Source organism: Pleurodeles waltl, chromosome 10 (genome assembly GCF_031143425.1).
Source record: "Pleurodeles waltl isolate 20211129_DDA chromosome 10, aPleWal1.hap1.20221129, whole genome shotgun sequence".
In the NCBI taxonomy this organism is placed as follows: domain Eukaryota; kingdom Metazoa; phylum Chordata; class Amphibia; order Caudata; family Salamandridae; genus Pleurodeles; species Pleurodeles waltl.
In genome coordinates this window covers 180576678-180593223 of record NC_090449.1, presented here as the reverse complement: position 1 = coordinate 180593223, position 16546 = coordinate 180576678, and the positions used below count along the sequence as shown (strand labels likewise).

Here is a 16546-nt window from a genome sequence, read left to right as displayed (position 1 = left end):
TAGACATTCATTTAGACATGTATATTTTATCAACATGAACTGAAAACCTATTTTGTTCTGTATGTCTCCTCTACACAGCCACGCGCATATTACATCTATTCAACCTGCAAAATACTACCTCTCGATCCAGAGTATGCCAAATCTTTCCTTTTCTAAATATGCTTACAATGCCTCACACTTTTCGAGCCATAGAATATCTCATATCCCAAAAGCATAGAACCAATTTATGATTCTCTTCAAACCCTTGGTTTCATGTAGTTCCCGGAGAGCCATTCCATGTGCATACTAGAGCCTGGAAATGTTTAAGAAATGGAGAGGAAAGGTAAATTTATGCGTATTTTTTTCTTTTAACAGTAAAGACATGTTTGCAAAAATGGAAATCATCGGCCAATTTAATTTGGGATTTATCATAACCAAGCTGAACTCGGACCTCTTCATAATTGATCAGCATGCTACAGATGAGAAATATAACTTTGAAATGTTACAACAAAAGACTGTTCTCCAAGGACAGAGGTTGATCGCGTAAGTATTCTTGAACACTCTTGATTGGCACGTAACATAGAGATGACTTGTGAGATAATCCCACCATTTTGATAAAGATAATCTGCAATAAACTATCTGTTTTTTGTAAATGCAATTACTAGCTGTTAGAATCAGTTTTGTTCTCTGTCGTTCTCAGGGTTTTTGCTGTAATGTCAATTAGATTAAAAGACATTGAGACTAATGTAATGATACATGCCATTCTGTGTGTGTGTTCTTCAGTTCTTTTATGAAATGATCTTTATGGGTAGATATTTAAACTGACAGGGCTTGCACATTTAGTTTCTGAAGAAACCCACCTGGAAGGTGAAACTTGAAACTGCTCTTTTATTTAATGCACATAACTCTTGTAAAACACCCAAGAATGCACATGTGTCAACTGACTGAAATGCTTTTACTAAGACAACTGTTTTCCTTGGTCACTGCTTAAAAAAGCAGACATGTTCAGTGTTTTAGTTTTTAAATAAGACCCATAGCTATCTGAAATCATTTGTATTTTAATAAGATTATAATTTCGTAACACATCACATATGAACAGTGCCCACTAAGTAACAAATTAGAGAAATGCGAAAAAGTTAGTAAAACAAACCCAAAAATGTCAAAAATGCTATTTTCTCTCTTTGTAATAGAAACAAGATGATTATCCCCTTCTGCTAGCCTAAAATAAAATAGGGTCGGTCATCAGCACATCCTCCTAGTTCATTGCCTTCTTGCTTCCTGACAGGTGGTGTAATTTTCCCAGACTGGCCTTTTCTAGGCTTCCCCTTCCATTTCCATTGCTTCTACCCAGAAAGGATTTATTTTCCTAGGGAAAAGGCACACTGTTGGTGGGTATACTATTAAACATTCCCTAGCTCCTCTCCCATATATGTCGACCCCACCCCTATATCACTCCCCCACCCATATTGGTGAGGAAAGAGACACAACGGTCTCTCATGCTGGTTCAAAACACTAGAGTTAGGGAGTGCAGGTATGCTTGGCTTACAGTGAGTGTGTGTTGCATTGGAAGGGCAAATTGACATCCTTCGAAGTATGTTTCTCCATGGCTACTAGATGGGTTCCATTCTCAAGATAATTTCTTACCCTGCCACAGCTGTGTGCTATGATGTGCAGGTGTTGCAGTAACCAAATGTTTTACCGGCTTCCATAGTGCACGCCCGTCCTCCCTGTGAGAGTCGGCCTCTCTATGGTTCTCTTTACCCAGACAGGCTCGGAGTCCATGTACGACTGTGGTACATACACAGAACACGATGTATATGTTTCTGCTTGGCCTGGTGTGACCTAGTCTAAGTGATCATATAAGGTACTTATTTTTTTGTATTGTTGTTATTAAGTTTCACATGTAAGATATACAGCAAGTAGACAAACTTGTAAGGCATATGGGTCATCGTGCTTTGTCGACCATATTCAAGCACACTTTTGCACAGCTACAGTGGGGAACAAAAGACCCTCCAGCCCCCTCAATCTGGCTAGTATCTCCTGCCCTCCCTCCACCCAGTACTTACATTTTTGGAAGTCTAAAGCTGTCTGCACCTAAATCGATGGGGGCAAGTGATTTAAGTGACAAGTGACAGAAAAGCCTCCGCTGCTAGCTGGTTGAAGGCCCCTGTGGCAGCCTGCTGGTTTTGTTAGTTCGCTTTTGAAATCAGGACAGAAGGCTGTGGCTGATTAGTACGAGTCCCACTTTGGACTCAGTAAATGGAGAGAAGAGCTCACTGGCACACAAAACGGAAAAAACAGGACATTAGTCATTTAATAATACTTCAAAGGCTCCAAAGACTCCAGGTCTGTACGTCATAATTTCAGCACGCTACAATATGTGGAAGTCATTGACTTCTTGACCCATCTTTTAGGAGCTTTTATGACTTTTTCCTAAACTTAAAATGCACAATAAGTGTTTAACTGAAGGAGTGCATGTATCCCTATTTGGAAAAAAAACTATACCATAACCAAGAAAGTGTTCCTCGAGGTATATCATCTAAACACTGGCATACGGTTAATCTTACAGACCCACCATTTAAAAAAAATAATAAGTAAAATGTTTCTAAATAAGCCAATTCAGAAATGTCTTGAATGCAATTAAATCCCTATCCCGGGCTTACCTTTACATTTGCCTGGTATCAGCTTCTTCCCTGTCATTGGTTTAAGAGCTTTTCTTCAATATATGTTTCAAAACGCTAGAGAAACTTCAGGTATGTCACATTTTATGCCACACACCTCAGAATTTTAAAGTAAAAAATGTAATCTGTTTTGCAGGCCACAGACTCTGAATTTAACTGCTGTGAATGAAACCGTCTTAATTGAAAACATCGAAATATTTAGGAAAAATGGATTTGATTTCCTTTTAAATGACAGTGGTAAGTGCTAAACAAACATGACCTTAGTAATGAAATCAGAAATCCTTTAAACATGTATGGCCCGAAACTTGGACTAGGACTGGGTGAACTATTTTACAGCATTTAATTATTTTGTGAACTTTTTTTTAACATCTTGTTTTTTTTCCGGGATTTGCCACTTCTTTGTTTTGTGTTATGCCATGAGATTAATGGACGTTTCTCTGCCTGTCACTTTTTAGCTTTGATTTCTAAATGTGCATGCATATACAAGGTTGGCCATCTCGGAATAACAAAATTATTCCAAAATGGTCACCGGTGCATCCACGCAGGCATTTTAGAATGTGTTTTACCATAAAGTATGGCAAAAGCCATTCAAAGATGATCACCCATACTTGCATGTGTGCATACTTGCGGCTAGCGCAGGCAGCAATCTGTGAATGGTTTTCAATTACTTACTCAAAAATGGCCGCCCACTGCAGTATCCATGTGCGACGGGGTGCACTGTTCGCTGCAACAAGAAGCCTGGTAACAGAGTGTGCGGAATGGCTGAGCACTCACAGAAGCAGAAAAATATATATACGAAATTAAAATGTATAAAAGTAAGAGGTAATATTTTTTTTAAAAGAGGCATGGCCTTTTCTACTTGGCCAGGCAATTATGACCTATTTCCTTTAGTAGGAATTTCACATTGTCCATAAAAGAAATGTCAGACACAAGCCAGATGCTGAAGTTGCCTTGCAGTGTATGCTGTGGTGGGTGGTAGCAGAATGTGAATGACAATTTAACAGATCATTCAATGGATGAATAACGTTGATGAAAAGTCCATGCATGAATGTATATTTTATATAATTAAAGTGGTCTCGAGGTCCAGACCTAAAAGGCCCAGAGGGAAGATTTCTCTGGCTACACAGGTAAAACATTGTTCCTGACATTAGACTTCCACATTGACTCCTTCAATTTAGAAAAAAATTGAATACACGTATCCTCAAAGAACATTTAATACACCATCAAAAGCGCTGTTCAAGTACTTTCTTAGATTAGATTTACAAACTCTTTCTCAAGGATTTTCGTAGCACTATGTCTCCTCCCATCCTGTACAGTTGCATGTTTTTTGAGTATCGGTATATAAATACATACCACTAAACTTACACATTAACAGCCCTAAGGGATCTGAAGTATCCAGCCCCCCTGGAAAGCGTACCCAAACAGTACTGTTTTAATAAATGTTTTTGACAATATGCAAATAGCTGTGTAAGGCTAGTACCACCATCTTCTCTAATTTCTAATTTAATGATGATTTGAGTAGCCCAACAATACATTCACTACAGTTCAGAGAATGGTGCGAATATCAGAGGCAGACATAAAATTACACAAACCGAGACTGACCCAATAGATTATTTTATTGCATTAGAAAAGACTGTTGTTTCTATTGTTAAATTGTTATGCCGTGTTAAATTGTTTAGTTGGTGATTTACTTAATCCGTTAACAGGTAGAAACGGATAACAGATCATACTTATCTTCATGATAAAAATTGAATATGTTTACTTTTATTCTAAAATTTATTTTTAGTCATGGCTTATTCAGAAAAACAGGGGGGTGTGTTACTCTAATATCTACAGATTTGTTTGTTTGTCATTGTTTAGACTCCTCTATTTAGACTCTTTCCTGACCAGTGACTACTAGAACAAGCATTGGAAGTCTTGCCTTTGCGAGAGGTATTTGTTTTTGCTGTGGTCTGTAGTAGTGTTGGTGTTTATTTGTGAGTCAATAATTTTGAAATTTTTATTTGTTTAATTGCATATAAATATTTTCACTGGAAAGTTATGTTGGACCAATATTTTAATTTTACATTAACCTGACATAATGAGAGTTATCATAAGATGCTATTTATTGGAAGTATAAATAACATGTGTTACTAATGCCAAATTGATCAGCACACTATCGACTTCACAACGCTAAACCCTCGTGTTTACCTTGCCAAATGTGTAGCTTGTTAATGGTAGCTGACAACACTGATGTCAATACAAGCACTTAGCTCGCTGAGCGGAGATTGCTGTATGGCTACTTTCGTTGAGAGAGGGATTACTAAACTGAAGATCTGTGTCTGATGCCCTTACAGTCTTTAGAACCATGCACATACATTCTTTACTCAAGACATTTCCTGTTGTCAGAGTGCGAGGAAGGTAGAAGCTGCAGTGTACACTCAAAAAAAGATAGCTGCTTCAATAACACTTGCGTTTAGTTAACAGCCAATGTGGCAGTTTTCCTCTTTTATAGGTTTATTTGTGCACTTGCTCCTGTTTTCACTTTACTCATGTCAATGCAATTGAATATCCATTTCATTTTTTGGCAATGCTGCTTTAATATCTTGTGTCTCCAGCACAACTGTTGGCTAGTCATCGCCTGCACATAGGAGCTCACATAATACAGGACAGGCATGTGGTTTGGTGAGAAATTTAATGCAATATTGTGCAGGATTTTTTTTTTTTAAATTGACCAGTGGGATAAGAGACTGGGACAAAGATCTGCTGTCATTTGCAGAAATGCAGTGGACACTGCCAAATTGCGCAAGCGAACAGTATTAAAAAAAAATAGAAAAAACACAGAGTAAAGCTGGGCTGCGTTACTGTGACTGTATAGCCCTGCAAAGGTGGTATTCTCCAAATGAGGTCACTTTAAGGAACGGAGCAGGGATGTGAGTTTTAATGAAAGTATATATTGTGCAAGAGAGAAACACCCTGAACAGGGGAGAGGAGCACACAAGGGAGTCAACTGGCAAACACACGCACTGGTGGAGTGCTTTATCAAATAAACAGCTTAGCTGCTGGTGCAAGCTGTGAAACAAAGGACCTTTGAAAGGCAAGCCCATGAACAAGTAATAGTGATGGGCGTGCGGTGAGTGTGGTTAAAAGCCCAGATACATACCAACACATCGGAAAAGCAGCGCATGCGTGCTGCTATGCTTGACCTTAAAATGGATTCTACTTTGATGTTTTTCTTATGATTTTATAGGTTTTATATTGACTTGCTAAACCTGATTGTTTTAAGTATTTTTTGCCACTCATAATGATGTGTTGTTCAATTTTTTTGTTCTTCTAGCACCCGTCACAGAAAGAGTCAAGTTAATTTCTTTGCCAACCAGCAGCAACTGGACATTTGGTCCAAAAGATATTGAAGAACTTATCTTCATGTTGAGTGATTGCCCTGGTGTCATGTGTAGGCCATCGAGGGTCAGAGAAATGTTTGCCTCAAGAGCTTGTCGGAAATCTGTAAGTAAAAATGTGGTCACAAAAAAGCACCAGCTAAACATGTTCCTCAGCTACATTTACTCCTGCTACATTCCCCATTTGTTCACTCTATTTTAGTCTCCTGGTGAAGCATTTCAATGCTATAGCAAGAGGAATAAGCACCATTTATATTTGTTGATGTTATTATCAAGTACATGAGGCAAAAAAATCACATGCAGTTTAATGTTTTTTGTAAAAACATATGCATTACAATTTGCAAAAATAAGGCCTTGCAAATAAAGGTAAAAACATTTTAAAATGCAGAAACATTAAAATTGAATACATTTAAAATCAGTTGTACAGTGGCAAAATCATAGAGGTTCAGTAAGTGAGGGGCAAGTATATCTTTGAATTTGACATGAAATTCAGGCAGGTAGCCTTCTGAACCCGGTGTCTTGCCTGGCTTCATGGTTCAGATTGCTTCTCCAATCTCTTCCAGCGTCATAGGTTAGTCCAATGCTCGTCGTTCTGAATCTGATAAGCGAGGAATGGGTATCTGATCAATGAGGGGGCTGCTCTTTCAGCTTCCATTTGGGGGAAGGCCATGCAAAGCGAGGCATAATGGTCAATGAATGTGGGGGGTACACCCAAGGAGGTTGTTTGCATAACACCTGTCGAAACAGCCACCTCAGGTATGATCCACTCCGCCAGGGGTTTGCAAGCGAGCCAATATAGCAACTTGCTCTTTTTGTCTCCCCAGCCATAAATCCACAATATAGAAGTGCTCTAGATTTGTTGCGCCACCTGGAGGGGGGGGAACGGTGGGTTCTATGATTTCTTTCCTCACCAAGGTAAGGGCCCCTGCCTCATCACTTTGGCTATCTTGGGCCATTTGCTTTTCCAAACGGGGTGCACAGCCCTCCAGTTGGGTGATGTGATCTAGTTGGGTCTTCTTCTTCAGCTGGAGGAGGGCCTTTGCATGGCCTCGAACAGTAGCAGTGTAAGGGGCCCTCATAGTGCCTTTGGATTGGACCGTTACCACGTTTTGTGAAAATATGTCTCAATCTCCCGGCGGCCGTCTCATGTATAGGTCTCATCTTGGAGATACCAAGCATTAAGTCACCACAGAGGGCGTCACAATGGGTCTGATGGGCCAATACCAAGAAGTAGCTGAACATGATCTGAGATTGTGTGACTGCCGATACATCAGTAGCTGGCATTAAAAAACATCTCTATACATGCATGTGTATGATGCACAGCTGAGGTATGAGTATATCGCCGGTTCCAGGTCCTCTGTACATCACAGAGGCAGAGGTGGGTCACCCAGTTACGTAGAGTGGCAGATCTCTGGCACCGGGTGGTAGAAGGGGAACCAGTGGATTCCAACACAGGTTCCAAGACGGCATTTACATCTACACCAATGACCGTAAGACCAGGCAGCAGGCGGTCACTATCTCAGTGAGTGCAGCTAGGAAGAAGGTAAGTGCGGAAGGTGCATATACACGGAGAATGTTTAAAGGTCAGCCTTCCACCATACCTGTGAGGGCGAGATAATGGCTTTGGGGGTCAGCCCATGATTGATTTCACACTGAGGGAAACGTGCAGCGCAGCAGTATTGCCATGCAGCGGGACCATCTGGCAAAGCCAGCGCGATGTACACGATCAAAGCCATAGTGGGCAAGGAAGGGATAAGACTTGCCCAGTAGATGGGTCTCTTGCAACAGCTGCATGTTTAACCCGGTCCAGTAGGCCGTTAACATTCCATGAATTACGGTGTAGGGGGCCATGGGAGATGTAGTGAGATGAGACATGATCAGATTGGAATTGAGACATTGACTTCAAAGAATCTAGATATCAGGTGTGGTGTATAAATGAGCAAGTGTGTAGGGGTTGCTGCAGGCAGGATAGTATTAGGGCTATGCAACAACCTGAAAAGGAACACGGTTGAGCAATCAGCATTAAACATTATAACTCACTCCAACCCTGCCCATGCTCACCCCCCACCCCCTCCAGAAGCATCTCCCCATCAGAGAACCAAAATGAATGATGTGGAGGCCCCCTCCATAATTTAGGATGAATACAACATCAATGCCAGCCAGCACATGCAGAATGACAAGCTATCAACAACAAAGTGTAGCAGGCCAAGGGAATCATCTCTCTGAATATTCGGTGATGGGTCTAGAGGACTGAGGGTGTCTGGCTCAGCTGGACTTCTTCCTGAGCAGTCACATTATTGCCTTCGCCAGGCTCCGGGGAGCACTCTGCAGCTGCAAGCATGGTGGAGTCGAGGAGCCAGAGATCGGTGAGCGTGAGGTTGGCCTTGCTTTACTCTTCCATCTACGGGTTATAGTGCAGGATCGTTTTGGATGGCCGTTGGCCACAGCCACGGCTCTGAATGCGCTGACAGAGGTCGAGAGGATGGGGAGGAAAGGCCCACTCTGTGCCATGAAGTCGCCTCTCCTTAGTCAGCCACACCCGAGCTGACTAAGGGGTATTGAAAAAGTGTGTCTTGCCGCATGTATCACCTTAAGACATACCAGGAAAAGAAGCATGTAGGAAAAGTGTAGGGCACGCAACTTTTGTTTAACAAGTTCATAGGAGCGATGGTGCATTTGGACCTCTTGCATATGATCCAGAAAAATAAGGATTTGAGAGTTCCGATAACGAAAGTCTTGGTATTTAAAGTTGAACAAACATGGTATCATAGTTCTGGGTGACACCCCTGAAGGGGGCTTGGGTGAAAGAGCCCAGCAGGCACGTTCCACAGCAAACTAGGGGGACAGTTTATCACTCAGTTCCAAGACTTAATCCTTAATTAATTCCTCAAGGAATTCCTCACATTGATGGCACTCCGCATCTACTGGGAGACCAATGAAGCACAAATTGTTACGTCTCAACCGATTCTCAGCATCTCGGCTGGAGGTCAAGTGTGCAGGTGAACAGACGGTTCACTTTGGTCCGATGATCAGCAACCTCATCTTCCACTGTGAAGATTCACCCCTCTGCCTCTGTGATGCAGCCTGTGGCATTTTTGAAGTCTTGATGGAGGAGCACCACGTCCACCCGCACCTTCTTGATCTTGGTCCCCATCGCCAGTTGTGAGTGTTGGATAGCTTGCAAGATCTTATCTGGGCCTCCCTTGGTGGAGGCAGGGGTTTCCATGGCATCCCTCCTGGTATTCCTGTTGGAGTCGTAAACCTGCCAATTCAAGACTGAGAGGGGAGGAATTGTACTGTTTTGTTTTTCCCTACGTCAGATGTAGACTGTGTCGAGGTTGCATGTGTATGCCCAACCTGCTTCCTAAAGCTTGTAGCAGTACGAGCTGCTGGGCACCCGTGGATTCACAGCCGCCCAGTGGCACTTAAAGGTGACCACAGGATTGGGCTGTGCTGGGCCTCAATGTGGACCTGGCAGCCAAGGAAGGGAGACGGGAGTCACACAAGGCATTGCAGGAGGGACAAAAGGTAATGGTCGAGGAGACGGAGTGGACGGGCGCTCCAGGGTCAATGGGCCTGCGGGCCAACTGGCAGTGGTGCTTACATGGAGGCCAACTGGGCCACCTGTGTCCCGTTATACTCCTCCATGTCAATGCAGGAGCAACTCTGAAGGGCCAAAACAGTAGACATGTTCCTAGGATAGATCGTGAGAGCTGGGGGGTCTGAAGATGACCCTTGTGAGTTGCTGCTTCATGCCCACCCAGGAGGCAATGTCAGTGGGGTTGGCCAGTATGGTGGGGCGGTTCTGACAATAATTAGGGTGGGCAGAACAGCAGATGTTTTAATGTAGATCCATGGCTAGCCCTCCTATTCTGCCCCCCTGTTATCTCTCACCTTCGGTTCCGGAGGGTGGGGGAGAGGAAGCAACAGCCTCGGCCAAATAGACACCAGGATCGCAGGTGGGGTTCCGCTGCAGGCCACCTCATGGAGGATGGTAGATCCGTTTCTGGTGGGAGCCTCCATTGACTCCTGGCAGGCCAGTGGTGTCACCGATGTGGGGCCAAACCGGTCCTCGCTCCACAGCACTCCGGGTTGCTAGGGAGGAAGAAGGCACATGAAGCAAGCAGGCCAGAAAAGTCACCACCACGGCTCTGGGTGAATCGGCGATCCCACACCAGGTTGGGGGCAATGCCGCAGCACCCACCCCATGTCCGGGCAGTCCCAGCGGCCCCAGAGTAAGCGTGCTGCAGGAGGAGAGGATGAGGGGCTGCACCTCAGGAGGTGTGCCTCCGAGCCAGTCCTCCACCTTGGATACAGCAAACGTCCGGATCAAGCATGTTAGGTAAGAAGGAGCCCCATGCACAAGCAAGTCACGTAGTTCACCGTCGCAGCTCCGGGTGGACCGCCGATCCAACACCAGGTAGGGACCTCACGGCCCCAGAGCGGGTGTGTCGGCACTAGGAGAGGGTGAAGGGCCATGCCCCGGAAGGCGTGCTTTCAGGCCGGTTCCCTATCTCGGTGACCGCAAGCATCCAGATCAGGTAGATCAGCGTGGGTGACGAGCGGGGTCCAGCTCTGACCCTCCCAGCCCTGAGGATTGGGGCCTCAGTGGTCGAGGGCGTCCACCATTTTGAGCTAGTCTGGGCAGTTGGCAGCCTCTCTTCTCATCCCTCCTCTCCCTCAGCAGTTGAATAAAGAGGCCTGTGGTATAGCGCTTCTAAGGGGGCATTTAAGAAGTGTGTAGAATTTAGCCGGTGGCTGGACAGTGACGAGGATGGCGGAGGATGACAGGGGGTTCCGAGCACTCTTAGACTGCGACCACCATCTTGATGCCCCAAGCCATGCTCCCACCGCAACTGCCACATTTTTAGGTGTGTTTGTGTAGTATGAAGGTGTCATAAGATAGGTGCTTTCTCCCTTTTACTTCAGATGCTCTTAGGATTTGCCTTTGCGTGTTAACTTGATATGATCACTAGTGGATGTTGTTTCTTGCTGTATTCAATTTGGTGAACAGAGCAGCAATAGTGTGTGTATGAGTCGGGTTGTGGCTATATCCTTTGATGAGCAAGGCGAGATCTGTGTTTGGAGTCTTCATAGCATTTAGGGATGCAACACCTGTCCTTCAAAGCCCAGAGGTCTATAATTCAATGTCTCTATTAGTTTTTCAGAATTTGCTAGATAAAGTGTTAAGAGCAGCAGTAGTTCGGTAAAGAAGCAACCATAGAAGCAATTAATCTGACCAGATCATTGAAATAGGGTCTAGTGATGTTACCCTTTCATGTCTAGTAATGATGGGGACAGTGATGTATTTGTATGTGTGTATGAGAGACTGACTTTGTGATAAGGGTTGTTGTAATTTAGAAAGTCTCTAAGTTGGGCACTTTTCTTAATACCTTTGTTATAATGTAGTTTACTAGAGTCACAGATTAAAAGGGTGTCATGTCAAAGGATAGGTGTCATGGTCTGCCTTAAAATGGATAAAGTCACCCATAGAGGTATCCTCTTTCAACAAAGGGTGGTGGCTGATGATCATTGTGATGTGACTTTTTGGTGAAGATGTTGACAGTCAGGAATTCAGCAGATTAGAAAGAGTGAGTTGTCATTGCAAAACTAAGCCTTAATTCAAATGAACTTTAAGGATTTATTTATTAACAAGCACAGTGTGAAGTCTAAATTTGATAGGACCGCAGCAGTAACTGACTTATTTAGACTAGAGCCATTACATAAATTCTATCATTCAGGTCAGAATTGCCTTGTGGCCATAGCAACACTAGATATAAAGAAAATAAAACATGAAAGATTTAGGTGTTCTGTGTAGGTGAAAGCAACTCCCTCCCTCGATATTTTCAGATCTGACATTGCATGTAATACATAAACATTCAGCAATAGAGTATCAATTTTATTCTGGGATGCTGATGTGATGCGAGTTCCCTTGTGAACAAGATGGGGAAGGTCTCCATTATATAGCAAGACTGAGAGTGCAGCTTTGCTAACTGTTGTAGAGCTTCAGCTTATTAGCATGTAATCTTATTAATTATGGGTGATGTTGGTAGATCGTTGGTGATAATGGTCTTGAGGTTGCTGTAGCAGAGTGATCCCAGCGTGACTTTGTGTCTTTTTTGTGTTGGTTGGATTTCAGGACTGCAAAATGTACCTCTGTTACTTGAGAAGTTGTATTTATCAAGGTTGAAACCTTTTGTGGCCGGCCTATATGATGGGTCTGTGGGAGGTTTTGAGCTCAGATTGACCATTTGTGAGAGTGGTGTTCCTTCTTAAATCATTGAAGGGGACGTCTGGAATCCAGTTAGTTATGAGAGTCTCATATTTGTTTAGATGTTTGCTCTTTTGTGCACTGCAAAGCGCTCAGTGTTTACTGAGTAAGGTGTCAAAGTCAGATTTAAGGGCTTTTCAAATTAGAGAAGTTGTTGTGAGTATTTGAATTAAGAATTGTGATGGAAATGTTTGTTCCCCAAGGATCGCTGCTGTCATAAATGACTTTGTGTTGAGTTTGTTTGAAATGTCTACAGAGGTGTTCTTGTAGTAGGATGCAGGAGGGTGGCACTGAGAGTGACATGCACCCATTATGGTTCACCTTGGTGATAAGGAAGTATATCTAGAAAAAATAAATCCATTTGATTGGAGATGTAGTTGTAACTATGGTATGGTTTTGAGACTGTAGATGTATCTGATATATTATGAAGTTGGTATGGAAAATGTGCTCATAGTGATGGGATAATCTGAGGGAATAATTTGAAGGTGGCATTTAGATGTTCAACTTGAGTCATAAGTCCTTTAAGGTGTTCAGTTGAAGATGGTTGTGATTATGGACAAGTTTATGTCAATGGGTTTTGGAGTTGGAGATTCCCCCTGCACTGATTGTTTTAGATCTTCCCAGCTGAGGGCCACCCCGACGTTCCGCTGCCAGGGGACTTATCTGTGAGAACTGATAAGCCACAGCATGTCTGGGCAGTATTTGCCATTATTCCCTATCCTGTGGAACTTGTGACCAGTTTTGCCTTCCCCTCTACCCACCCGCTTCCCCCAACCCCTGATTGGAACATCTAAAGGTTTGTTAACGGTTACACCAGGGACAACTAGGCAGGATTCTTATGTTTGTTATGAGCTCCGTTGTTAATTGTACACCATTCTTTACTTGGTGGGGAACAATATGGTGTCACACACTCCCACCTGTATATGATATGAATATAGATAAATGTCAGAAATGTGCACCAGATGTTAGAGAATTATGATGAATAATCTTGTCAGGGCTGGAACATACTACATTTTGATGTTATCTGCATGAAAAGCTTTAGCCCTCACCTGTTACTTGATCATACTTTAAGTACTGTATATGCTTGTACTTCTAAGTCTACGCTTAAAACATTAAAGAAAGTTTACAAATTGAGTTTTGCAGTTGTCATTAATTTCAATGTCCAATTCACAAGGCTGATTTCGAAGGCCAAAGACTATTTCTCTTCTAATGGTATATGTTATTTTTTCGAAATAGTGAACAAGTCATGTGTTATTATTGTCCAAGCATCCACGTTATTGCTGAAGTAGTAGAACGTCAATCTGCAAGAATGTTTTACGGAGTTTGTTAAAGGTGTTATGTTTGACCCATTTTGATGGGTTTTCTTTGAGTTATAAGGTATATATTATTTAGTGGTGTTATTGCGAAAGTAAGTCATTCAGCGTGATTAGGTTATTTAGAACCTGGTTGGGGGTTTGAGACATGGTGTTAGATTTGAAACATTTGGGTGGACAGTGGTGATGTTGTTAAAGTTTTCGTGCAATTATATATTTGTGCATTGCTAACAACATGCAGAATGTGGATTTACTCTTGATTATACTTGTACACATTGATATAGTGCTGTTGTCTTTGAAACATGTAGAATTGCGTTTTCTTAGCTTTTGTTAACTAGAGCTCAATTTAGTCCTGGTGGCCATAGTTTCAAAATGGATGTCTTCACCCTGTATGTTTAACTGTTCATTATTTCTGCAGCACACAGTCAAGTATAGTCTTGTTTGTTTGTTTTCATTGCTGTTTTCCTTGCTTTACTTGAGAAGGGATTATGCTTACATGGTGAGACAACATCACAAATAATAAAAAAATGTTATCTGGTTTGCTGAGAATGGAACACTTTTGATCATACCAAGATGATTTAGAAGTTCTAGTAATTTAATATGTGAAAATAGTGCACATAAACCTTCGAATTTGGGCTGCAAGCCAGATTCTTTTTGTGCTACTAGGGATGCTGTCTATTTCTCTATTGATTTTACTGCTCACTTGGAACTTAGAATAATTTTGATTTTGCACTACTCAGTAATGCTCGATTTGGTGAGAACCTTTGTGGCAAAGACTTATATTGTATCTTTTTCAATTATGTGATCAATATTTTACATTTATTTCTCTGATCTGGAGCTCAATTACTGAGAGGGCCCTTACGTGATTTAATGTTTTATGATTGTTGATAGTTGCCTTACCTCAGGAACACATTGCCACATAAAATTGAGGTTTAACACTGTCTGATTCATCAGGCTGTGTGCAAGTGGGTGAGGTGAATATTGGGGTGTTCACATGTAGGGGCTTTCCCACATATAGAGTGCAAGCAATCACAAAGTCTGTCAGTAGACCATTTATGATTCTTTTGTAAAGGAAGTGAGTCATAGATTTGGTTGTTAAACAACATATTGTCAGTTGTTCTTTTGGTTAGGTTACCAACACTGCTCCCTTGAGTAATGTGTGTTGTAGAACCAAATACTTGAAAAGTCAGAGCTTTCATTATTCAATATTTCTCTGCTTTTTCATAAAGGTGATGATTGGAACAGCACTGAATGCCTCTGAGATGAAGAACTTGGTGACTCATATGGGTGAGATTGAACATCCATGGAACTGCCCCCATGGTCGGCCGACGATGAGACATATTGCTAATTTAGACATGATAGCACAAGAATAACTATCCCTTATGTATTTTATGGTAATCATTTCAATTTTAAGAAAAGGTTACAGTTCATATTTTTTCCGTATGGAAAGGAATATGTTTTTAGTGTTTGTAAGAAGCAATACATGCTTTCTTTTTTAAGAAGTCATGTTTTGTTACCTGTGTTTAAAATATATACAAGCATAAACATTCCAGAAGCAACAATCCCAAACTGTATATTCATTATAAGAGCACAACAAATGTTGGTTTAGATGGTCAGTCACTCACATTAACATTTTTCTTTGTTGATTATTTATGCCAATAACACAGAAAAAACATTTCCTCTAAAATTATAGGTTTTAAGAAATATTAAAATTCAGGATAAATGTGTATTCTTATTTTACGTTTGTGATTGTTATTTAATGGGAGAAAAGTGCAAGGATTTTAATATTTTTTTTTTATTTCATAGGTTTATTGTTATACCCAAAATAATGTTAGTTTTTATTTGACCACATTACTTCCTGGAACAATAAGAGATTTTGGTCCTGTAACACTTTATTATATGGAATCTTGGAAAATGTTGTAATGTGTAATGGTCATACGGATTTACCATGATTATAACATTTTCAGCTGTATGATAACTTACTGGTCAACTAGCTATATCATGATACCCACCGAATAAATTATTTATAACTCAGCTGAAAATAACTTTCTGGTCAGAAATATCCCCATAGAGTTGCTTATACCAGTAAATGAAAATAAACTCAGATCACAAGGTTATCTTTCAAAATATACACATTTACTGCTATTATGAAGTTTGCTTTCTTTGTGCATTAAATAAATTGGCCCAGGCTTGGTTCATGCAAAACTTGTGGTTTGTTTTCTTTAACTGTTTGATAAACGGAAATATGGTCATTCCAAGTGTATGCTAGAATTAATTTTCACTCCAAGTTTTTACCCAGAAAGTCAATAATCATTTCAATAAAACATATTAATAATTTGGGTTTTTTTCAGAGCTTCTAATGGCAGTGCATCTGCTTTGTCTTGCTTTAAATAAGAAATGAGCACAATACCCTAAACATTATAACTCCTTGCAGCCACCTCCAGAAGATAAAAGAGACAATAAATATCAAGCTTGTGATCTGCAGGTAGATTTTTCAAGCAAGTGTATTAACCACCACAGCTTTCATGCCAGCTTTGTGAGTGTGTCACTGAAGGAGGATAGGGTCTAGGGCTCATAGTCCCTTCTGTAGTGGGCTTCTTCATGAGGGACTATTTGTTTTCATCCTAAAGAACAAGTTACTTACCTTTTGATAACGCTTTTTCTGATAGTGATTCTTTCAAACCGCAGATTCCTCATTCTAGAATTACCCTTGGGTATCGGACTGGATCCAGAAAATCTTGAGCAGCACCTCTGCATCCCTGTAGGTCCTGTTTGTGGCTCTGATTCCATGCCATTCCCATCGGAGCTGACGTTTGTGGTACCTATTTAGGTACCACCTGGGTGCACTGACATCAGTTTCTTTTTTCTCAGTACTAACAGCAGGGATCCAGAAAGCTACTTTGGTCCCCGTTTGAACCACTT

At 41.6% G+C, this 16546-nt stretch overlaps 1 protein-coding gene across 1 annotated transcript in view; it reads left to right on the top strand.

Annotated features, from left to right (window-relative positions):
- PMS2 (PMS1 homolog 2, mismatch repair system component) overlaps positions 1-15825 on the top strand; it is a 121518-nt gene extending 105693 nt beyond the window's left edge. The window contains exons 12-15 of the mRNA XM_069210154.1: positions 355-522; positions 2797-2897; positions 5977-6146; positions 14854-15825. Of these exons, the coding sequence (XP_069066255.1) occupies positions 355-522; positions 2797-2897; positions 5977-6146; positions 14854-14997 (583 nt within the window). The 3' untranslated portion in view covers positions 14998-15825. The remainder of the gene's footprint in view (positions 1-354; positions 523-2796; positions 2898-5976; positions 6147-14853) is intronic.
- The last annotated feature ends 721 nt before the right edge of the window (positions 15826-16546 follow it).